At 37.7% G+C, this 24,240-nt stretch overlaps 1 protein-coding gene across 1 annotated transcript in view; it reads left to right on the plus strand.

The window, feature by feature from the left end:
- Positions 1 to 24,240, plus strand: part of ACACA (acetyl-CoA carboxylase alpha) — a 277,380-nt gene that overhangs the window by 149,327 nt on the left and 103,813 nt on the right. Inside the window, exons 30-38 of the mRNA XM_006881383.1 lie at positions 4,942 to 4,965; positions 7,496 to 7,639; positions 8,389 to 8,485; positions 9,920 to 10,027; positions 15,258 to 15,314; positions 15,561 to 15,605; positions 21,403 to 21,444; positions 22,083 to 22,298; positions 23,036 to 23,191. Coding sequence (XP_006881445.1) covers positions 4,942 to 4,965; positions 7,496 to 7,639; positions 8,389 to 8,485; positions 9,920 to 10,027; positions 15,258 to 15,314; positions 15,561 to 15,605; positions 21,403 to 21,444; positions 22,083 to 22,298; positions 23,036 to 23,191 — 889 coding nt within the window. The remainder of the gene's footprint in view (positions 1 to 4,941; positions 4,966 to 7,495; positions 7,640 to 8,388; positions 8,486 to 9,919; positions 10,028 to 15,257; positions 15,315 to 15,560; positions 15,606 to 21,402; positions 21,445 to 22,082; positions 22,299 to 23,035; positions 23,192 to 24,240) is intronic.

Raw genomic sequence — 24,240 nt, forward strand, 5'->3', positions numbered from 1 at the left:
GTATGTGCTACACATGTATATTTGTGTTTTTCCATGTTTATCTTAACATCCATATGCTATGTCCTATTGTATGTGATTTTTTTTTTTAAGGGAGAGGAGTTTTGCTGTGTGTGTGTGTGTGTGTGTGTGTGTGTGTGTTTTCCCTTTGTTTGTTATAGCAGTTGATTTTAAAAGCAAAGGGAATGGGTTTATTCATTTTCTTTCTGCCATTACAGTCAAAGCAGCTGGTCTACACTAGGAGAGTGTTTTATTATTATCCAGACTTCTAGGGCCTAATTCTCTTGTCTAAGATGCCATCAGTCCGGGGTTTTTTTAAGTGAGTTAAACCTCTGTTTTACATTGATTAACTCTGAAGCTCAGACGATATAATTTAGCATTTCTTTTTTTTTTTCCGTTTTGCCCTCTAGCGAGGCTTAGGATTTAGAAACATGTCTATCTTCCCATTCTGAAATGCCAGGGTATCCACCACTGGATAAAACAAAAACATGTTGCACCAAAGTTTCATCTTTACTCATTCATAAAAGTGTATCTTTACTCACACAAGTATTTCCATGTTATCCCATGTCCTCTAGATGGCTATGCATGTTGCTCTGTATATTATGACAGTCTGGAAGGGCAGAATTTATAGCTAGAAATTATTTTCACAAGTAATAAACATCAGTGAACACAAGTTTTTACAAACTTTTAATGGGTCGAATAAGCTGCATCAGACATGATACAATGGCTGGAAATATATTTTGTTATATTTTTTCTGTACACACATAATGAGTGAGGACCTATTGGTGTTTATTGCTGCCTGTTTCTTTACTGGAAATACATGCTTTACTTAAGTTAGCATATAGTGCACCTTCTCTGTAATTTGCCCTGCTTGAATTTGGCCTTCTGTGTTCCACTGTTTTAATCCAGAAGAGGTTGGCTGGTACTTCTCTGAAAGCACATGTTTTGATCATGACTGAGTTAAGGCTACTGGATGCCCTCAACATTTGTTTCTAGATGGACCTCCTTCTTTGTGAAGAAAAGCAGAAATCAAAAGCTGTCCATCCAGTTTACTAATTGGCGGCCTGCTTTCATTTTTTAAATTTCTGATAATCTTTGACTCCCAGACATTGGATGGTACTGAGACACTCAAAAGCCATCCTACTTGTAGCATTTTTAGCAGTAGAAGCACTTGGTAGTTAGCAAGCCAGAATGAGCTATAAATAAATAAAATCCTACAGTGCTTGCTTCCTTCATTCAGGGTAGTCTGCTGATAAGATGCAAGCATCTGGCAGAAGAGAAGCTTCTCAGCAGGTTTAAGTGCTTACCAAAGTGCTTTCCTGTATCCATGGCTCAGCTGCTAGTCTCTGCTGTGTTATTTTGGCACTCTAGACTTGTAAGATTGGAGAGTGGAGTTTAAAACTCTCAATATATCATTAGGGTAGCCCAAGGTCCTTTCTTGTCAAGGAACACTAGCTGATCCCAGGGGGAAGGAAAAGCAGAATCCAGGGCACCTGTAAATCCCTGTAGTTTTGTGCTGTGGGTTTGTAGCTAATTATACAGCAGGCAGCAGTAATATGCTGTAGCCCTGTTGGCGTACTTGTTTCAAAAAGAGCAAAATCTTCCAACAGAGCAAAGAAGGGGCTTTGGGAGAGCTGCAAATGAATGAAGCGATGATCATTTTATTGTAAACTGAAGCTCTGCAGTGGAATCAGGGCATCTGAACTGCGAGGAAGTGGTGGGGAGATGCCAGTAGAAATACGTGGCTCAGATATGTTTTACAGCTCTTGATTTGGATTCTCCTGCAGAAATATAGTCACGCAAGGAGACCACCACTGGTCACAGCCAGTCAAATTGCTCTTTCTCCTATGGTACTGCTGTTAGTGACTGCTAGTGGGTTATTCAGCCGACCTCTTCTGATTCTGCTTTGCTGGTTGATTTCAAAAGATTTGCCCTATCCTGGCTCTCAATCACAGCTTGATGTAACCACTGCTTGTTTTCATGCATCCCCATCATTTTCATATAGGATTCTTCCCCCCTTTCCTTCAAGTTAGAAGGCAAAAGAAGCAGGCACATTTTTATATGATAAAAGATTTATGTAGGGCCCACTAGACACAAGCAAAATGAAATTCAGCTGGAAGGGATGGTAAAAGGCTCAGAGAACTTGTGACTGCCAAAGAAGTCAGTGTTCCTTAAATTAAAGAGGGTTCAGCTAGCAGGCGACCACTTTGACTTTGCATTCATATTGAAGCAGGCTCGCCAGCCATTCTGGGCAGGCAGATCAATAAAATCAGAGGTGACTTAATGCCAAGAACCTCAGAATTCAAAGGATTTCTCTTGTTCTTCTTTAAAGTCTATATTGATGTGGAGTGCTATCCTCAGGGACTGAGATGAGAAAATGCCAAGTCTAGATTTTGGTTTATGACACCATATTGAACCATGTCCTTGGAAGGTAGCTTCTATGGTTTCTCAGTTATTATACCTCTAAAATGGAGCTAGTATTCTGGAAGGAAAGTGATGCCAATAATTTTTACATCATTATAATTGAAGAGATGGTGTGGTAAAAGTCTTTTGACTAAACAGCAAACTTCTGAGAAGGCAATTTTTAATCTGCTTTATATATTTGAAAATGCAATTATTTGCCTTATGGAAGATTGTGCCATTTGACTATTTTTGCATGATAAATATGCAGTAGAGTATGACTTATTTTAACTACTTAAATGGAATTCTTGACTCATATAGTCTCTTTAGTAATTTATTTCACGCAGACCATGAATCTAGCTATGGATCGCTTGTGCATCATAGTATTGTGTACTATGTCATATTTGTCATGTAGCTCACAAATAGAGTGACAAAATATGTAAATGATTATTATGGACATTATTATTTACTTGATACTATAGTATGTCCTTTTATCCCTACTCATCTCCCTTACATCCCCAAATGATTTTATTCTACCAAAGAAGCTAACCTGGTTCTACCCTCACCTCACACATGATTGATTTAGAACCTTGTCTTTAAAAAGTGGGGATGTTGGTAGTTTTTCTTTTTTTACCCCATACTGTGTAGATGGTTTACAATTCCTATAACGGGGCAGCAGGGGGCTCCCTATGAGAGCTCGAGAATTGCTCTTGGAGAGTGGCTGGCTTCTTGTTGTTGTTCTTTTCCGTTCATGCCCATTTCTGCTGAAAACTTGGCCCCCATCCTGTGAAGATTTGCTAAGGTATTAGAGTGTGGTAGAGAATCTGTGAGACCATTTTATTAGTTTAAGAAATGGGTTAACAGTTGAGAGAGGGATTATACTTATTTCTATACTCCAAAAGCCTGACTAGATGGAGCCCAAGATTGCTTTTGTTGTAGGGAATCTTGTATGCAACCTGATGTTCATGTAAGAGACTTTGCAGGTGGCCACTTTGTCTAAAATCCTATGTGTATTACGAGGAAGACTTCCCTACATTTTCATTAGGCTCTGTAGTTAGTTTACTGCTTAGCTACACCTCCCTCTGCTATGGGACCTGTGTTGATAAGAGCCAAGTGCCTTGTAACTAAGGACGTCTTGTAAAATGAAACCCATTCCCCTGAGGGACAGGCTCAAGAAATCCAAACAGCAGAGGTTCAGGTTTTTGCACTAGGAGGTTGCTCTTGCTGCCTTACCAATTCACTCTGTGATACAGGTTTGATGCAAAGAGCATTGCTACTCACAAATCACATGAGGTATACAGTTTGTGTGCAGTGATATGTCACCGCATTTTATTTATATGGCCAGCTCAGTCTATTCTGCTTCTTTCACTGCCGTGGAAAGTGCATCATTTTCCTCCCTCTAGCCTCTTCCCACATATCATCAGCACCACCCACTATGTTCTGCCCATTAAGTCTTCTGTGTGCCAGAAAATCCCAGCAATGATTAAATGCTGATAAAAGAATGTAAGAAGGTTAAGATATCAAGCAATCGACCCTCTTATAGTACCCCTAAATTGTGGGTGGTAAGTATCAATTTACCCTTTAAATATTGAAGGTCTAGGGATTTGTTTTCAGTTGAGGAGATGACTAATGTCAAATTTCAAAAAAAGAATTGATAGTAATGATCAAAAAGAATGCAAGAGACTGCTTTGCCATTTTCTCTTCTTTCTGTCTCTTTCTCTTGATTTTGGCACATTCTTTATAAGGAAATTATAGGACTGGCCAAATTAGGTGCTGAAGCATAGATGAAAGACCTAGAATTTTTACACCTATACTAATTAAAAGCAAAGCAAAATACTACAATCTAAATTCTAAAAGTACCAATTAATTTTAAGAAATTAAATCATTCTACTTGTAGAATCTGTTATCATTACATTCTTGCATTATTTTTAGATTCTTGAAGCTCTTATAATACAGAGTAGCCTTCTCTTACCCCCCCCCCCGCCCCCATTCTCAGAAGAATAACATATTTAAAGGGGCTTAGAGCAGGTAGCTAAGAACCTAATTTATTTCCTTTGGAGGATAGCTGTTAGGTCTGCCACATTCTGAGAGCAAATTAGAATGGGAAAGGATATGGTATCAACTTCTCTGGGCCTCTATATTTCACCTTTGGTAAAACAGAACAAGAAAGAAGTGTCTTGAGAATCTTTTTAAGCATATTCATAAGAATTATGTGTTAAAGCTCAAAAGTAGTATGCTACATTTTATAATTAATTTTCATCAGCCTGTATTTTACTACTGGTCTGCATTCTATTTGGTAATAGAATAAAGCCATGGTATATACATTTCAGCCCTTTCCATCAACAGCTTCTGTTGATGGTCAGGAGGCATGCTCCCTTGGAAGCATCCCAGGGGTTGAAAGGTAATGAGCACTTAATTATGTCTGCTGAATGCCAGAGCTGCCAAATTGGAGCTCTTCAAGACTGGTCTGTATCTGCTCTGACAATTCTTTTATTATGGCTTTCACTAACCTATCAGTAACTAACTGTGGTTGTTTAATTACAGAGGGAACATCCCCACGCTAAACAGGTACCGTATGTTAAATTTCTTTTCCAATTAAAAGCTCCTTTTTTTATAACGTAGAATAGTGAAAACAGGAAGAAATCACAAAACCTTTGATAAGCTGTTATGTTCACTTATCCTAGGGAGTCCTGAGCTCCCTTTTGAAAACACTAAATTATTCTTTCTGTTTGGAAAACATGTCTTCAGCTATTCTTCAGTTGTTCGGAAAGCTACACTGGTAAAGCCTCAGTGGGGGAAAGCTCCCATCTTGCTGGATTGATAGAGGTTTGGCTGCTTGATATTAGCTTTGTTGGAAATATCTTCTTTTACTACATCCTCTGTCTCTGATTCGGGGCTGTTAAAGGAAAAACTTATTCTGGCAAATTTTTCATAATTCCCCCCACTCCAATATTTAGTTTCTCTAATTTGCTTTTCCTTTTAGAGGGGATGCAAATCCAGAAATAGCTGATCTCATGTTTTATCCATTTGTTAGCTATTTTTCTAAAGTATTAACAGTAAAAGTGAAATTTTATTTCAGACCTATAATAATATTTATATTGGAAAAGCATATGTAAATTCTTACAGCTATTACTCTGTGAAGAAGTTTCAGGCCAATATAATACAAGTGTTATGTTAGTATTTTGGGTTTCTCCTACGCATGAGCCAAGCAAGGCAACACAATGCAAGTTTGAGAGGATAACAATTCTAATTGGAACTGCATCCACAAAGGCCCAAATAGTGAGTCACAAGTTGGTGATAACACTCTTTATAGATCAGTCGATAAACTATAGGCTTGTGTTTATTTTGGCCATATCCCTTTAAGATATTAAGTAATCAAAACTGAGCATAGCTTTTAGAATTCAATTGAATGGGGAAAGAAAAGGGAATGCTTTTATCTAGTCTTCTTATCTGCCCTTGGATAGTGGGCTTGGCCTATTCCTACCTTCCTCTGCTCAAGTGCATTGTGAAGGAAACTGAATAGTAGATGTTTCCCTGTGTGTTCAGTTTTGTGCAAAAGATACTTAACCCCATGTTTGCACAAGCACAGGCGGTTGGCTGATTCAGAGGGAGTTACCCTTTTAGGTGTTATCTGAAACCTTTTTGCCTTTCCTGTCTAATACTAGGCAGGTAGAAAAGATAAAATGCCTCACAAACTTGCTCTGTTAGTAAATATATTTGGTGATCCTAGAAAAGAGAATGATAGCATTTCTGAGTTTGTACAACTCTGAATCCTAGTTTCTAGTGAGCACCATATATAAGACTTGCTTGATGTGTGTTTCATTTGTTTGTTTCATTCATGATATCAATGGTTTCCTCTCCCACTCTGTCTTTCTATTCTCTAGTACTGTCAAAAGATGAAGTTCCTTTTTCATAGTCCTTGTTTGCCAAAGGAATAAAGAATCTTGAGTGTCAGTCTCTATAGTCTGTGTGAGCAGCACTCTCATCTTATAATGAATTCCATTGCCTTTTATAATCATGATTTGCAGTAGGGTACAATATGTACCCAGCTCTCAAATCTGCATTGCTGGCTGTCTTCACCCTGCAACCCTGCAGGTGGTGCACTTCAAGGAGGTTTGGGGGCAGCTCCCCAAAGTTGAGTTGCCAATGCTTTGCCCTGAACTTGCTTCAGATCAGTATGCTGGGGACATGTCAGGCAAGTCCTGGATGTATTCTTTAGCTTGATCCTTCCTAAGAGACTCTTCTGATTGACTAGGCAATCAGAAACACTTTACAGTATTATTTATCAGTACCTACTGCTGAGGTGAATCAAGTAAGATACAGATTCATTATGTTTTCAAATTGAACAAATCAGTTCAGTTTTCTTCAAGCATCTCCATTCAGCAACTGTTTGTCATGCTTACACATACTTTGAGACCCATGCTCTGCCTTTTTGCATCTGGCTGAGAATTAAGTATAGAAGTTTTTAAATATAAAAAAAAAGATTTGCAATTTTGATTTGTAAAATTTCTCTCAAATAGGGAGGAGCTGTAATCCTTATAATCACTATCTCTTTGAACTCATTATGTTCCTATGCTATTATGGGGTTTTGTTTTAAATAATTATTCACCAAACCATTCAAAGACTTAACTAAAGTTACTGTTTTATATTTGTATACAAATATTCTGTCCTAATTCCTAGAGAAAAATGCCTTAGTGTTGCACAGTTGCAACTCATTTGGCTTGCTCTGTCCTTTTTTATAGTGATTATGTTCTGGGAAAGGGGAAGATGCAGGATGGTTTTTAACCACTTATGTGGCACTCCTTAAACACTTCATAATGCCATTGTAGTTAAACTGCCTTAAAATTCCTGGCAGCCTTTGATTTTTATTTGGAGATATTTGAATGACAATAAGATCTTTTGTGTGGGGAGAGTCAAACGAAATGGTGTGTATGTGAATTTCATAAAACAGCCTTACTCACAGTGGATCTAAAACCAAGTCTGCTCTGCAACCTGACCTACTTCAGCGTTTCCCCCTAATTCCTTTTCCCTGTTGTTATTCTTATAATCCTTACTCCTCCCCTCCTTGTCTAATGATCTTGATTCTTTTACCATTTAGAATGTCCTTCTCCTCCAACCTCAACCACTATGGCATGACTCATGTAGCTAGTGTCAGTGACGTGCTGTTGGACAACTCATTCACTCCACCGTGTCAGCGGATGGGCGGGATGGTGTCTTTTCGGACTTTTGAAGATTTTGTCAGGTAAGACACTGTGAAACTAGGTCTGTACAAGGGGAACTATTGATGCCTCTGTTCTGGGGTCTCAGCCTTCTCACATGAATAAAGGTCCTCAGAGTACCCAAAGAGCCCTCACTATATGCCTCCTACCATTTCTGCCTTTTATTCAGACTTTACAAGCCTCTACCTGTAGTGTGAGCCTAATCAGAAAAAAAGAAGCAAACAAAACCCATCTTTTCCTTAGAAGCTAACAGAAAAAGCTGTCTGCTCTATGATGAGTGAAATGTCAGGAGAAATTAAACACAACACTAGAGTAAGCCCCACCAGAGACGATACATCTTTTGATTAAATGCATTCAGCATCTATCTCTTGATGTATACTGATGCAGTACTCTAGGGGGAGGGGTAATTACATTGGTCTGTCACTGCTCCAGTCCCAGCCTCTTTCTGTTACTTCAAGACCGATGATGACAGCAGTGCTCGTATCTTACATATGGAAACAAACACACACAAAGCTTTAAATCATTCTTTTGCCTTTTTTTTAAAAAAGGGGAAAAATATAGATGGCTTATTAAAAGTTAAACAATCTATCCTCCTAATTTCTGCCACTTGGTAAAATTTTGCATGTCACCTCTAGCCATTGGTGATTCTTCTGTTCAGTTGGCTTTTGAGCACAGGGCAGGATAAATCATTCTTTAGACTGAGCTGGAATATAGCAACATTAGTTTCTTGCCATTTGAGTTTTCATGGTGATGTTTCTCTGGTATTTTTCAGGATCTTTGAAGAAGTGATGGGCTGCTTCTGTGACTCCCCACCCCAAAGCCCCACATTCCCCGAAGCAGGTCACACATCTTTGTACGATGAAGACAAGGTATAATGTCCCTTTTAGGAGTTGAATTTGTTCCTTTAGCTATGCCACTTGTGCTATATACTTACCAGCTTTTATTTTTTAATTTCAGAACATTATATGGAAAAGTTCTTCTTTGTATCATTATGGAATTTCTCATCAAAACATTTTTATTTCTCTCTCTCTCTCTTCATTATTTTTTGTGTGTACCGTCAAATCAGATCTGACTGGTACAGGAGGACATTGTTCCTCCTTCTCAAGCAAAGCATCTGGTGGATTTGAACTGTGCACCTCTGAACTTGCAGTTGCAGCTTCTTGCCACTAGGGCACCAGAGCTTGCAAAACATTTTTTTTTAAAACAAGGTAATAAATATTCCAACTAAATAACCTCAAGAATCTATACTGCTGGATACTTGTGTCCGCTGTAGCTGCCTCTGAGTCCATGAATATTTCTTTTTAGCTGCTGAACTCTAGTTCTTGAATTCTTACCTGGTGATGTGAAGTATTTTTGCATCATAGTACTATCATCAAGCTAAAAGAAACATAGTCTCATTCCTATGGATAGGGTCCAAACTAAATTGCATGGAGGCTGTAAATCTCCCAGGATGAGTTAGTCCATCTTTATCCCAGGAGCTGCTAGTGGGCTCAAACCACCAGAGAGGCACTGCCTTGGGTTAACAGCTGGACTCCCTACCCATTAGACCGTGAGAGCTCCATCACTCATTGCTGTTGTGTAAAAACTGACTCAGAGCTGGCCTTCCAGTGTGTTTTCAGAGTCTGTAAGTTGCTAAGGAGGAGACTGCTCATCATTCTCCTGCAGAGCAATAAGTGGATTTGAACTTCCCCGCCTTTGGATTGGCAGTGCAGCTCCCACAAGGCCACCAGAGCTAGCCTTCAGGAAATGGTAGACTTCAGAGTGATGGAAAGGAAAATGACATTTTGTTTTAAGATTGTCTTTTTAGTAAATTCCTCTTTTTCATTTCTCTATAAGCAAATTGTTCTCTTCTTTCCCTATTATGTTCTCTCTCCCCCCCCCTCCCCCCCGCCATGGTTTGGTACATACAATTTTAGTTTGATAAGTTATATAGAAATATACTATATATGAATATGTACAGGTGGCTTATTACACTTCTTTTTCTTCAGTTTTTGTTAAGAGGGAGGTGCAAATGGTTTCACTCCCATCTTACTAGTAAAAAGCTTAGGACCAAACAGATCTAAAATTTTGTGTCCGGTCAGCCTTTGGGGCACTTCTAGCAAATGCTTTTGGTGCCTTTTTAAAGTATCTTAACAATATCTGTTGTGGTTGTGGGGCAGGAATTTCAATTGCTTATCCCTACAGGTGTACAGATGTACAAACTAAAACGCTTCCATTCCAGGTAATCTGCCAAGTACTACAACTTTTCCCTGCTTTATATTAGCCATCCTGATAATGTTTTTGGTTTGTGTTCTTTTTTATAGGTCCCAAGGGATGAACCAATTCACATTCTGAATGTGGCTATCAAGACTGACCGCGATATTGAGGATGACAGCCTGGCAGCCATGTTCAGAGAGTTCACTCAGCAAAACGTAAGTCATTGACTGGCTGGCACCTGGTCACGGCTTCTTTCTTGCTGTCTGCATGTCATATTTACCCTCTTTGGTTGCTTCTTTTAAGGCCCATCTCTTGTATATGTGGGCAAAGGATGGGCAGTTTCCTCCCATGCGATTAACTGCCTCTGAAAACCTGCTGGAGGGTCAGCTATAGGTCGGATCTGACTCTACAGCACACACCAACATCTTGTATACAGTTCTACATGTAGGAATACAGTTCCAAAGTAATTTAATAATATATAGTGAATATTTTTTTGGCAGCAAATAAAATATATAAATGCAAATATTTAAAGTGTTGTAAGGGAAATTCAGTCTTTGAACTTCCGGTCACTTGCTGAGTATTTTCCATTGGTAACTCCAAACACCACACCTTTCTCATGTTTTCTTCTTTGTTTTGTTTGAGAGTAAATAGTAATGATAGATTTATTAGAAAGTTACATCTTCAAAGGGATGGACCTTCCTCCTTGAAAGGAGCAAAGGCTTTCTCTCAAGTGTTCTGTATTCTCTTTCCTTTTTTAAGATTCCAATTAGACTTCCATGTTTTTCGCAATATTCTATCATTTGTATACTTATGTCTCATGTTAACAGCAAACTTTATAATATAAATTTAAATTTCTTCATGTCCCAACTCCACTCCTCCTGAAAACCAACAAAACCTCTTACCTACCCATATTCATTCAGAAGTTGACAGTTTTCTTTCCTTTTCACTCTCTCATTTTATACTTATAACCTGAATGGGTTTTTTGTATTTTTTTTTATTGGTGGTATGTCTTTTTGTTCAGTTATCAAGGTCATTTAGTTTTTTCTTTGCAAAATTTGTTTCTCTCTCTCTCTCTTGTTTTTCTTTTCATTCCTATTATCATCTCTCTATTTAAACCTTCACTGTTCACACCTCACGTATCATACTAGATTTCCATTTGGTCCACTTCTCTTCTTTTAAAGGAACTGCATTATATTTTGAGCAGAAGGTTGGTTGTTTGAATCCACTAATCCACCCCTTAGAAATGGGAAGCAATCTCCTGCCATAAAAAATGTACAGCCTAGGAACTTATTAGAGAGGCTCTGTGAGTCAGGACTGAATAATTACACGTTTTGAATATTTTCCTTTAAGGAGTTCTGTGACCTAGTAGACATTCCGAAAGGCTGCTAACCAAAAGATGAAGCAGTAAAGATTTTAAACCCTAGAAATCCTGTGATGCAATTCTACATATCATCAAATCAGAAACAACCATAGCTGACATTCTAGCCAGTGTTCAGAGGCAGTAAATTGCATGGGTGCAGACTGCCCATCTTTTTCCCATGAAACAGCTAATGGATTCGAACTGCATGCTCTTGGACTAGCAGCTCAACTCCTTACCACTACACCACCAGGGCTCCCTCCTGTAGGTCTGACATGAATTCGAGTCAACCTGATGGCAGTGGGTTTTATTTTGGTCTTATTTTCCTTTACAATTTCTCTCTGGATAGTTGGCATCACCACCACAGAATTAAATGGCCTAAATACGCCTCTACTATGTCGTCCTTCCATTCAAGAAGGATTCTCTTTTACCTTTACGATGCCATTTTAATTTACTATTTAATAGGCTACCATAATCTCTTGTTTACTGTTCTGTGGAAGGGCTTAGGTCTTTCTTGTCTCTACCTTGTTTATTTCCTCTTTTCAGCATTCTCTAATATGGAATAATTTCCTCTTTGCTTTTAACTCCTGCTTGTCTAAATTTGTCTTGTTCTAACTAAAATGTATTTTTCCCCCTTCAATTCCTAATGAATCAGCATACATTTATAAAAAGTATTCCAGGGGAAAATTTATATTTGTACCTTACTACAATTCCATGGGATTTAATTGGTCAGGAAGTGTTCCACTTTTACGTATAGAGAAAAGCACAGCTCAGAGTGGTCAGAACTTAAGGCTTTTGACTTCAGCTCCAACTGGTTCAAAAGTAGGTACTTTAGTCAGTGACACATTCTTAGTCCTGAAGATATTTATAGTTTACTTGAGGAGAATCAACAGTCTTAAATGATAATCCGTAACTGCATTTTTTTGTGAAATGTGATAGATGTCAAAGAGCTTCTCTTAACCTGTCCTGAATGCAAGATCCTTTGTCTCTTCTTTGACCAGAAATCAGCTTATTTTTTGTTGTTGTTGTTGTCGTCGTTTTATACAGTAAAGTCAATTCCAATTTACAGAAATGTTATAAGTCTGAGTAGAACTGCCATGCAAGGTTTCCAAGGCTGGAGTCTTTGTGGAAGGAGCCCTGTTGGTACTCCTACCCAGTTTATGTGCTTGCCTGCTTACCAGAAGGTTAGTGGTGGTGGTCCAAACCATGGAAGAAAGCTAGTTTGTTTATGTAAAGATTATAGCCTTGGAAACCCTATGGAGCAGTTCTACTCTATCTTGTGGGGCCCTATGGAGTCATTGGCAGTTGAACTGACTTGACCGCATCTAGTTTGGTGGGTTAATCTTAAAGGAAGTGGCTTGTCACATAGTTTTTCCCTGCTAGTGGATTTGGATCACTGACCTTTCAGTTGGTAGCCAGATGCTCAAACATTGTACCATCAGGGCACCTAGCACCTACCCCAGAAAGCTTATGAGAAAGAAAAAGCTAAATACTTGTTTAAAAAAAAATTATTCTGTAATATAAGCAGTTGGTGTATAGATAGTCACATCTTTTAAGGGATGTCACATACCCATCGACAAAAAAGATAGTAACTTCATGGTTTAAGAGTAGTTTTAGCATTTATACCACAATTCCCCTTTAACCCTTACATTGACTTGGAATTACAGAGGTCGATGTGAGGAAAAGGTTCAAGTAGAGGAAATGACTGGGCATGCTGCTTTTAGAAGAGAAATTTACCTCCTTCTTGTCCTTGCTTGGAGACCACATGAAATTAACCAGAGTCCAGTGACCCAAGAAACCATAGCTGAAGAATCCGAGCATTGTGCGTGCCTGCTGCTGCTTCATTAACTATTGTACAAAAGTTTCTTCCTAGGTTTTGAATCACCAGTTACTCATATTTTCATAAACTGATGTCATCTTTAGGCTTATTACCCTTTTCCTATATTATCCATCATATATGGATTTGAAGAGCTATGTGCTTGTAACAGTGTGATAAGAAAGTACCGTTTTTCATTTTGTGAGCATGTAAACAGAGGCCCACAGAAATCTAGTGGCCTTCCCTAAGGCTACTCCGGAGGTAGTGGTACAGACCCTCCCGCATTCAAGAGGCTATTAACTGCATCAGGTACTATGTTGATGAAGGGATATTTGATTTTTTTTCTTCATGTTTGGAATAAACATGGAATAGAGAGGGGAAAATGAAAGAAAGAAAAAGAAAAGCAATTTTTTAAAAAGGACAGAAGCAATAACTAGTTTTGGTTTTTCACTTCATAATCATCCTCCTAGCAGTTTAGAAAAAGTTGGGTTTTTTCCCCCCTCTTCCTAAAGCACGCATTAAACTATCAAATAGGTTGATCCAAATTGTCCAAATAATCTTCTAGTCCCAGCATGTCTTTTTTTCTCTCATAGAAATTAGGATCATATATTTGTAAATGACTTGTGGAGGAGATTGAAGCAGTCAGTGTAAATGGAGTTTCTCCAGGTGCTGACGCCTAATCGCTGGGTAATAGCTGTGGACTTGCTGTGAGACCCGCATTATTACAATGTAATCAGAATCCTGTTGCTCTGCTGTTATTGTCAGCCACTTGTGGAATTTTAAAAGCAATAACAATTTTGATTTTAAATCATGGCATTATTAAAGTTATTTTCTTCCCTTGCCAGAACATAGCTATTGATGCTTGTCTTTGAAGGACTTGACTGTAGTGGAATTCTTTGTTGGTGTCAGAAGAAATGTTTCTGTTCTTGGTGCGCTGAGAGACTAAGAAGTTCCTTCCTCTTCTTCCAACACAGTTGTTTTTATTCGTTATTATAGTGTCAGTACTTGATTTATTTACACTACTTGGTATGATGGCAGTACAGATAATTTTAAAATGTGTTTAAACCAATACTTAATTCTGTCTCACCTGCTAATACATTATTAGATCTTAGACTAAATTAATTCTCCCAGATATATTTTTGTTTATAATGTTAATAAAATTAAGTTTATTACTACCTAATTCTATAGCACATGGAGAAGTAGAAGAAAATGGAATAGGAACATAATCATAAGAAAGCAAAACCAAGAATGAAATGAAATTTTGAATTTGTTACAACTTAAGAAAATAAATGCCAGGTGTTGGTTTTTTTGTTAGCTCTTGGTTAGAATAATAAGAAATGTGATTAAACTGAAGTCTGGCTGATTTCCCCCCCCCCCCTTCCTATTTGTGCTATTTATTTATTCTGTCAGGTCATTCTACTAGTGTCTATATTACTACCTGGTGCCATATAGTCCCCCTTTGCTAGGAACCTTTTGAAGCACTGCTTTTACTAATGCCATTAATATGTTGCTTTGTCTTTGCCTTTTTGAGGTAAGTGAGCAGTACAGGACAGAGTAAGGCTTATGTCCAAAGGCTCAAGGCTCATATAAGGCTATCTTGAAACTGGTGGTCTCTGTTGACTCTTCATGTACTGTTCCTCTGTTCCAAGTCATGATATAAGTATGTCATCACTAAATTTAGAAGACTGTCAAGCCTTGCTTTGAATAATTTTTAATGAAATAAAAGTGGTCTTGGTTTGGGGGTTCGTTTGTTTTGGGGTTTTTTTAATTTAATTGAATTTGGGAAATATTTCAGAAGAATTAAAAAAGTCAAAGTTTGCTAGGTCAAATTCAATCATCTGCATAACAGTTTAGTGCTTTTATTTTATATTTATTTTCTGGGTTTAGGGATAATTCCTTTCCCTCTGCCTAATTGCGTTTATCTTCTGAATTGATATTAATCATGCTATTTGAATACACGTCCATCAATGTCAATTTCCCAAGTATAAGTTGCATTAAGTTCTACTTTGATGTGAGTCAGTTCTAAGAGAACTGAAGCAAGCTTATACATCACTTTCGCCTCCAGAGTTCTCTTTCAGTTTTGTCCTGATCAAACGGATCAGTATAAGAAGTATTCCACAGCCAGATTGAGATTTGTTTACTTGTAAGTTTGCAGTTGCTGAGGCAAGAGACTGTTGTTCAGAAACGGTGCTTCGCTCACGCAGACTTAAGAGGTAAAATTTTCACTGAATGCAAGTCTCATTTATGTATTATTTTGCTTCTTTATTCATAGAAAGCGACCCTGGTTGAGCATGGAATCCGACGCCTTACTTTCCTGGTTGCACAAAAGGTATTCTTGGCATGTGAATTGCACCTCTCTAATATTTTTATGCTGCTTGCTAGAGCTATTAAACATTTTTTAAAATGGGATTAGCATCATACCTTTACTAGCAGAATTTAAAGGGAATTAACTATTAATTTAATTAAGAGAAAACATTAGTTTAACTCACCACCTTTTTACTCAATGCATTTTTAATGTTATTACTAATTGCCAGCTTCTACTGTTTTCCCTTCTTTTCTGTCTTTCACTTGAAAGGATTTCAGGAAACAGGTCAACTGTGAGTTGGATCAGAGATTTCATGTAAGTAAAAGGAACATTAATGGAAGATTACTTACTGTTTTATTTGTGTGCCACTTATTTAAACAGAGCATGTGTGAGTATTTAGAGGGGCTAGCCGGGCATTTTGTCTCTCTCCTTTATAAAGTATTACAATAAATATTTAGTTCTACAGAGTGTTCCACTTAAAGGGCTTTGTTTTGTTTTAGCCTATAATGAATTCTCAGTATATTTCCAAGAAGTAGTTTAGAATGGTCATATGCATTTATCCAAATGAATAAGGCAGAAGCGAGAGCTAACATGTAATTTCTCCAGTACACACAGTGAATTAATAATCAAAACCTACCCATTACACCTCAGGGTCTTGGGCTCCACCAAAGGTGGATTCAAGTTCTGTTTTTGCAAACTTTCTGAAGAACAGTGATTTCTTATTTACGATACCTGTGTTGATAGGGTCCGTCGTCGTCGTTCCCCCCCCCCCCAGATTATATACCAAATGGAAAAAAAAGAAAATTTAAGCCGTAATTGCTAGTTTTCCCACTTAACGGCATTAACTGTTAATAGTCAAAAGGATAACATTTTCATTGAAAAGAGAGATTTGACAGATAAAAAGTCTAAATTGCCATGAAGATTTCATTCTTTAAAACAGCTGATTGTAGTCCTAACAGTTCTTTAAAATGTGATCTTAATGTAGCTAAACAAGAACTCAGAGGTTATGAAATTCTACTTTTCCTGCTAAAAATTTTCTTTTACCTTAGCAATTAATTTCATTTTCAAGTCCTATCCATTTACACTGATAATTCAAAGTCCTACCTGTGATTGCTTTTATTGCCCTTTGTTTATTTGGGAGCTCTGGTGGCTTATTGGTAAGGAACTGTATTGTCAACACAAAGGTATGCAGTTTGAGTCCACCAGCTGCTCTATGGGAGAAGGACGGACAGTCTCCTCTGGCGGTCGGTTCTGCCTCGGCAGTGTACATAACAACCTGTGATCGCTTTTATTGCTGTTTTGCTTATTAGATCTCTAGCACTTGGTGTTTTGTTTCCCTCTCACAGCTCACCTCGTCAGGCTAGTTATAGAAACCAGAGAACATATCTGAAACCTTAAGAGCCACGATTGTTTGAAATGCTTTAGGAATTGTTGTGGATCACATGACCCCCTGTGTTATTGATGTTGGGAAATGAAGCGCAGTGTAGATAGGTATCAATCAATAACTTTAGATAGGAAAGTGGAGGTGATGGAGAAGTATGGAGAGCTTAAAAGAGAACCCTGGGGCTTTAGGAAGAAAAATCAGGAGCTTCAAGAATAAAATTGATACTGGGGGATAGAATATGAGAGCATATGAATAAATATTATGGCTGGTAGATGCTGGTTAGAACCAAGGTAGACATGGCAGAGCCAGTCCCTAGTTTTGAAAAGAACACTGGGCTGCATTTTTAAATGTTAACTTAGTTTTGCTTATCCCCCTGACTTTGAAATACAATCATTCTAGGGAAAACACTGAATTGGTAACTTTTCCCCCCCCTTATGGCTCCGATAGTCTTGTCTTCTGTAGTATGCTAATTTCCCTTAAGAATTCAATAATAAATTAAAACTCTCCTCAGAAAAACTTTTTTAAAAAAATATTCTCACTGAAATTATTTTTAAGGGTGAAATGTGTACCAGAGCCATCCCTTTTTTTATCTCTGTCAATCTGTGTCATGTCCTAGCGTGCATCTAACAGCTTTAAAACACTTTCTTTCCTATTTCTCCCAGTGTCTCTGAATTTAAGTTGAATGGAGACGTGTATAGGCAAAATCTGCTTGGAAATGAGCACAGTAGGGAGTTCATCCCTGGAAATAATTGTCTACTTCCAATTTGAAATGGCATCAAACAAGAAATCAATTAAGTAATCCGGTTGTTTGATTCATCACAAGTATAGGAAAATCTGCTTTAGATATAAGAGAATGTTTAAGATTTAAGGTGTAGACTCAATTTGCTCTGAAGAATTGAAGGACAGAAGAGTTGGAATATTTTTATTGTCGGCCCCTTTTAAATGATTCGTGGTTACTCAGTGGGGCAGGACAACTATTACCGAACTTGAGTCTGGATCTACAATAGCCTGGAAGCCTTGGCAGGAATTGTACAAATCCAGGGCTCACTGTCATGGCACAGCTGTGAGTGCCTCTGCTGGTGGTAGCTCGCCATTCGTGAAGGATGCTTAGCCTCTGTCATGTTTCTGATGTGTGCTGCCCATAGTTAGTGTAGTGTGAAAAAGAAGGAGCTTTCTGGGAGTGTTAGCAATGAATCCCTTGATCTCTCTGGCTTCTTGGTAATCCACTGTGATGTATGCAGCCTCCCCTGTTCTACACTGTGAAATCCCTATATTATTGAATAAAAGAGAGGATGTGCACATGAGGTCAAGGAGAGGAGAAAGGTTACCAAGTTTGGTTCAGGAACAACATTGGCTGATATGAAATGAAGCAGTTGCACTTTTACATCGTCTTCAACTACTTTTCAAACTGCCTCAGAGCCAAACGAGAGCTAATGCGAGCCAGACAGAGGAGGAGGGATTCCACCAAAGCCTGGCTTTTATGAATGTGTAGTCATATGCCACTGAAGGTGTAAACATTTCTAAAACCTCCTCATTTAAGCACTACAGTCCTCAGAGGTATGTCCACAGGGATGTTTCCTACTGGCATAGACAGTGTGGAACCTGCTCTTCGGATGTGTCCGTATTCGCTAGCATTAAAGTGACTCAGTGCCAACTCTGTTTTTGTAACTATATAATAGATCTTGAATAACTGCTTAACGTTGCTATTTAAAGGGAACGTTTGTGGGAAAACAAGTCTAGTATCTTCTTTGTTTTGTTTTGTTTTTTTTTAAAGACGACTTGAGTCCTTGAATTTCTGCAGTTACCTAAGCTACAGTTCTACCATTTCCTTTGGTATTAGGATCCCATATATTACAGAGTAAGACTGTGCCATGGGATTGTCAGTGTGTGTAATGTTTATTGGAAAAGGAGCTCTAGTGATGCAGTGGTTAAGCAATTGACTGCCAAAATATGGCAGCCTACTTCCATAAAGATTATGATCCTAGATACGTCAAGTAACCCAAGAGGTAATTGTAGTTTTATTAACTGTTATGTAAATGACTCCTTTAAAACTAATTTTTTTAAAAATTTTGACATTGAGGAATCTACTGTTACAAACCATTGCCGAGTATCATGGTTAGTACTTTTTCCGTTGTGGTTCTGTTTACTAGTGGACTTTTTCAGAAGGTTTGGTTTGGGGTTTTGTTTTAATTACAGTCTATATAATTAGTTCTCAGCATGTTGAGGTAAAAGAGAATTGCACCAGCAAGCTTCCAATTTCTTCATCTCATTAGGTTTTTAACACGATTATTAGTATCATAATCAGCTATGATGTTTTCTGTTGCAGGTTTTCACATTCTCTGATTTGCAGGGTGTCTTGATTGGCTAATTTAGGCAAATTATTTTGATTGTCTTGATGATGGTTGGCTGATTAGAACACAGCAGGAGTATAATTTCTTCCTGAGAAATGTTGCGTTCTTTTGTTTTTTGGTACCAGAACACTCAGAGTGTTTTTCTTTGTGTACATTCAATTATGATATTTGCCCATAACACTAGTAAAATGCCTGCGAAGCAATTACATTAGTGATGGAATAAGCAGGAATGGTGGTAGTGGAAAGATTTCAGTATGAGGATAAGGTGGGATAAAAGTATTTAGTACAACTGTGAGATCAGGCTTCTGGATTTTTTTTTTTCTTTCCTGTGTTTAGGCATTGTTTCTGTGGTTTTGATTGGACAAAAACCAGTATTTTTAAACGCATTTTACAGAAAATTCTTCAGACTTCTAGATCTCTTACTCACTGGCCCCATTTTCCCATTTTGTCTCCTGTCCTGAATGATCCATGGTGAAATTGTGGATTTTACTTTAAGCCTGAAAAATGTACACAGAATTCTCTTTTTTCTCCTGAAAGATTTGCTTATATTATCTCATGACACCTGTTGTTTCCTTAAATAACAGTATTGAAAGTGGTTTTCTGACTGGTAGTCATTTCTCACCTCAAAGGGTTAGTCAGTCTCTTTTGACTATTTGTGGTAAAGGTATTTCCATTCAAATTGTTTGCTTTTCATGACCTTTAGTCACTATAAGTTTCTTAATTGATTAAGTGAAAAAGACAGGTGGTCCGTTCTATAGGAAAATTATTTTGAACATATAATTACTTAGATTTGAATAAATAATGTGTTAAAATCTTAATAATTATGACAGAATAGAAAAACATTGTGTACTTAAAAGTTTATATTGTCTGTTTCCTTGACATTTATTTCTGAGAATTCTGTGGAAGGATTTTACTATCCTTCCACTTTTTGTCATGTTACCTTTATAAGTAATGATCTGAAATCCACACTTCCCTGGAATAAAATCAGAAGTAGCTTACACAAAGCCATGAGCATGAAATTTACTGACAACTAAGCTAAACTTCTTTCTGTAACCTTCAAGCCATCTTCCTGTTTTCACTGTCCTTCAGTGGGGTCAGAATTTAGAACAAACCACCACCAGTGGAAGATTAGTCTCGTATAAAATTCACTTTCCAATGGCTTTGAGATATCCTAATCTGGCTGGACAAGAGATTTTCTTAAAGTCTTGGTTACTAAGTTTTCTTGCAATAAAGAGAAATTCTCTAAATAAGGAAGTTGGGGCGATAATATAAGAAAGATAATACCCTCCTCTTGAGAGATAGAGGATATAGATGAATGGTAAGAGCTTTGGTATTAGAGACCCAAGCTCACTTTATGGCCTCTCATCTAGAAAATGAGGGTCATACTACCTACCTTGAGTGGTTGAAAGCATCCGATGGGACAACCACGAGAGTACCTGGCAATTTAGCTTTCGTTCCACCTTCCCTTCGTGGTTCTTAAAAACTCTTTGAGGATAATACAGACAGCTAGCCTGGTCTCTCTGCCTTGTGCCAATAAATACTTGATTATATTGCTCTGATAATGAAAGAAGATGTCTAATGAAACCTCCTATAGAGGCAAATAGTAATGACTTGATTCCAGCACTACAAACAGAGCTTCCCATCCGAGAAACAGGGGTATTTGGTGTTAATAAGTTAAATTTCAGAAACTAATGAACTCTGCTAATTGAATTTATCTTTGTTAATTAATAAGATTCTAGTAAATTGGTTGCCTTCTTGTTAATGCTTTGCGGAAGAGTGAAAAGACCTGATGATTACAAGTTCACTAGTTCCACTCCATCTTTTCTTCTTTGCATAACATGTACTCATAGTGACCAGCGTAGTGTCTTTACTTTCTTTTGCCTTGAAATGTTATTGTTTAAATCCTGAAAATTATTAACTTGAGAATCAATGTGAAAAAACATGGATTTTTTTTTTTTTTATTTTCCTGGCTGTTTGGCTAACTTATATTTTAGGAGTTTAAGGAGAAACTTGGGAAATCAGTTTTATAACTATGTTTGCAATGACTGTAGTATATACTGGATTATGTATGAGGTTGTGCCAAGAGCGCCATATAGGAAGATTTAGATTATATTTTTCAATTAGAAATTGAAAACATGTCAATTTTTTTTGTCCTTTATGAGAGGTCAGTTATTGAAATTAGGTTTATAGTGATTCTCAAGTCTAGAAGTGGGGTCATTAGCCAGAGGATCAGTCACATTCCCTGGAGTAAAATAGGTAAGAAGCATGCTTTCTACCTAACTCTCTTTTGGATGTTTGACTGCCTCTCTGCTATCGTCTACCCCTAAAGAGTGCTATCTGTGAAAGACTTGACATATTTTTTTCCTTTTTAACACAGAGAGAATTTCCCAAGTTTTTCACATTCCGAGCAAGGGATAAGGTAAGGACTGACTTTCCCCCACCCCCTTTTATAAAGATTATAATTTCCTTTCAACAAAACATATAGTAAATATGTTTATGTAGCTTTTAAAAAAGATATACAAATAGTTACTCAATTATAGATACATTATGTTCCCCAAATAAATTTCTTTAAAATTTTGTATGTATACACACATTTTTTAAAGTATTTACTATATCCTTCTTACCATGCCAGAAATTATAGGAGGATAAAATTTGAGACCAGCTCCTTAAGTCTAGAGAGATAGGCCAAATGTTGCCATTTGAAATAGATATTAACATGTAGCAGTCTATGATTAAATATCAAAAATGAACTTTAAAGTAAGAGCTACAGCATTTCTGAAGGAATTGAGAAAGGTTTTCGTTTTGTTTCATTGATTTTGCTGCTTCTTAACGGAGAGCACCACTACTTGTAAAAGTATAAATGATGAAGGGCGGAGAAGTGAACAGATACTGTAGTGCTGAATCTTATATAAACTCTGTCTGGAGCTCGTTTTTATTGCTTATTAGTGCATCATAGCTTATGTTTCCATCTTGAAGCATCTGTTTTACATAGGCATGTATGATAGAATTCAGTAACTGCCTATTGTCAGCTGGTTTTCCCCCCATTCTTGTGCTCAGTTTGAAGAGGATCGTATATATCGTCACCTGGAGCCTGCCCTGGCCTTTCAGTTGGAACTGAACCGAATGAGAAATTTTGACCTCACTGCCATCCCATGTGCCAATCATAAGATGCACCTGTATCTTGGGGCAGCCAAAGTGGAAGTGGGTACAGAAGTGACAGACTACAGGTTCTTTGTTCGGGCAATTATCAGACACTCTGATCTCGTCACCAAGGTGAGTGCTATATTTTAGACTGGCGTTATTCCTGTGAGAAGAGATAGGACAAAACCAAGCATAGTTCAAAATCAGTTGTCATTTTTTTAAATCAAGGCTCTTGAACTCAGCTCTCCAATAGTCAGGAAAGATGTAAGAGTCATTTCTCTCCCAAAAGAAAGTCTATATAATAAAAGACCTCACCTTCGCCGCCCCCCCCATTGAATTTTCTTTTTCTTAGTACTAGAACCCTGATTTTACTCACTTCTTGAAAAAGGCATGGCATACCAACTAGAGTTGGGTGATGATAGAGGATAAGGAGAAAGACTAAAGATGTAATGACCAATTTGTAAATCTGTCTGGAGGTGTGGGCTCTGGGTGTATATAGCAAACCATTTACTGAAGAGTTAGTTACTACTGCATTCCATAACCATAACCTTGCTTTAGCTTCTCCTTTCCTTGCTTGGCATATGTGAAATGCAGTCATTTTGACTCCATAGCATCTCTACCTATTGGAAGGAAATGATATACAGAAGACAGCAGAAGGGATTAGAAGGGCTGGAAGAAGTAGCTCTGACCCCAGCCACTCCTGTTGCCTGTGGTTCTCGGTTGACTGTATATCCCTCTAGGGGAAGGGTAAATAACACCTTCACCTGGTGCTTTATACTTCATGACATACTACTCCTTGAGTAATGGAACTTTTTATTGCCTCTTTTAAAATATACATTAGTGTTGATGGTAACCTTCTCCTTGCATAGGAAGCGTCTTTTGAATATCTACAAAATGAAGGGGAGCGGTTGCTCCTGGAAGCCATGGATGAGTTAGAAGTTGCTTTTAACAATACGAATGTCCGAACCGACTGTAACCATATCTTCCTCAACTTTGTGCCCACGGTCATCATGGACCCATCAAAGGTACATCTCAGCCTCTCTCCCAGCACTAGTCGGAACAAGCAGAGAGGCTTGCTCGTATTTATTCTCTTTTGTACTTGGAAACATAGACTCCTTTTGCAACTGCTAAATCTTGACTCTTTGTAGTTTACAAAATACGAATGAGGTTGGACTTTTGGGATGGTATAAAAAATTTAGTGTAATCACTGAAGGCAGAGCTCAAAACTGAAAGTGGTACAGTAATATCATGCTTGTACATGCAGTACAGAAGCATACAAACTCTCTTCTCCCATTGGTGCCTATTTTATGATAGTTGCCATGATAGTGGTCTTGTTTTATAAGATTGTCTAGGATTTTTCATCTGGAATATTTAGTTTGATGTTTTTGGACATATTGGCAAAATTGCATGAACTCTATAGTTCATGTGCATACCACCGAGCAAATGACTGTAACAGTTACTTACCTGGTGATCTTAGCAAGGTAATTTATCTTTCCAGTGTGCTTATTTCTTTTCTATATTTTTTTACCAATACTGTGATGTGTTGTGTGTGGTTTTTTGTTCACTGAGGTGCTGATCTAAAATTCATTCCATATAGTTTAAAGAAGGAAAGCAAGGTGTTGGTAGGTGTTTGTGCTCTTGACCTTTTATCCCAAGTGTAACTAAAGCAGGATATTCTGTTTCTCCTATTTTAAACTATTTTCTATAGAATTTTAGATAGTTTCCTTTTCTCAGCATCAGTTATAGGCATGGTTTTTGCTTTTGGAGTTTTTTTAGAAAGAGGTTTCATGTTAGAAAACATTAATTTTTAGTTGCTTGATGATATATCCATGTCCTTGCTGTCTGCAGCAATATTAGGGGTGGGGAAAGCTTTCACTTCAGCATATCAGTGAGGCGAAATCACGTCTAAAGCCAGTTGTGAGAATAACCCTTCTCATCATTAAAATTCGGCGCACCGGGCTGCCTTGGCATAAAGCTTAGAGAAACTAGGGAACATGTATCATCTACCTAAACCTCAGTTGGACTTGGCAATGACCAAGCTTGAGTCTCTCAAGAGAGAACTTTTTAGCACCAC

Source organism: Elephantulus edwardii, unplaced genomic scaffold (genome assembly GCF_000299155.1).
Source record: "Elephantulus edwardii isolate Elephantulus edwardi_28Jun2011 unplaced genomic scaffold, EleEdw1.0 scaffold00015, whole genome shotgun sequence".
Taxonomy (NCBI): domain Eukaryota; kingdom Metazoa; phylum Chordata; class Mammalia; order Macroscelidea; family Macroscelididae; genus Elephantulus; species Elephantulus edwardii.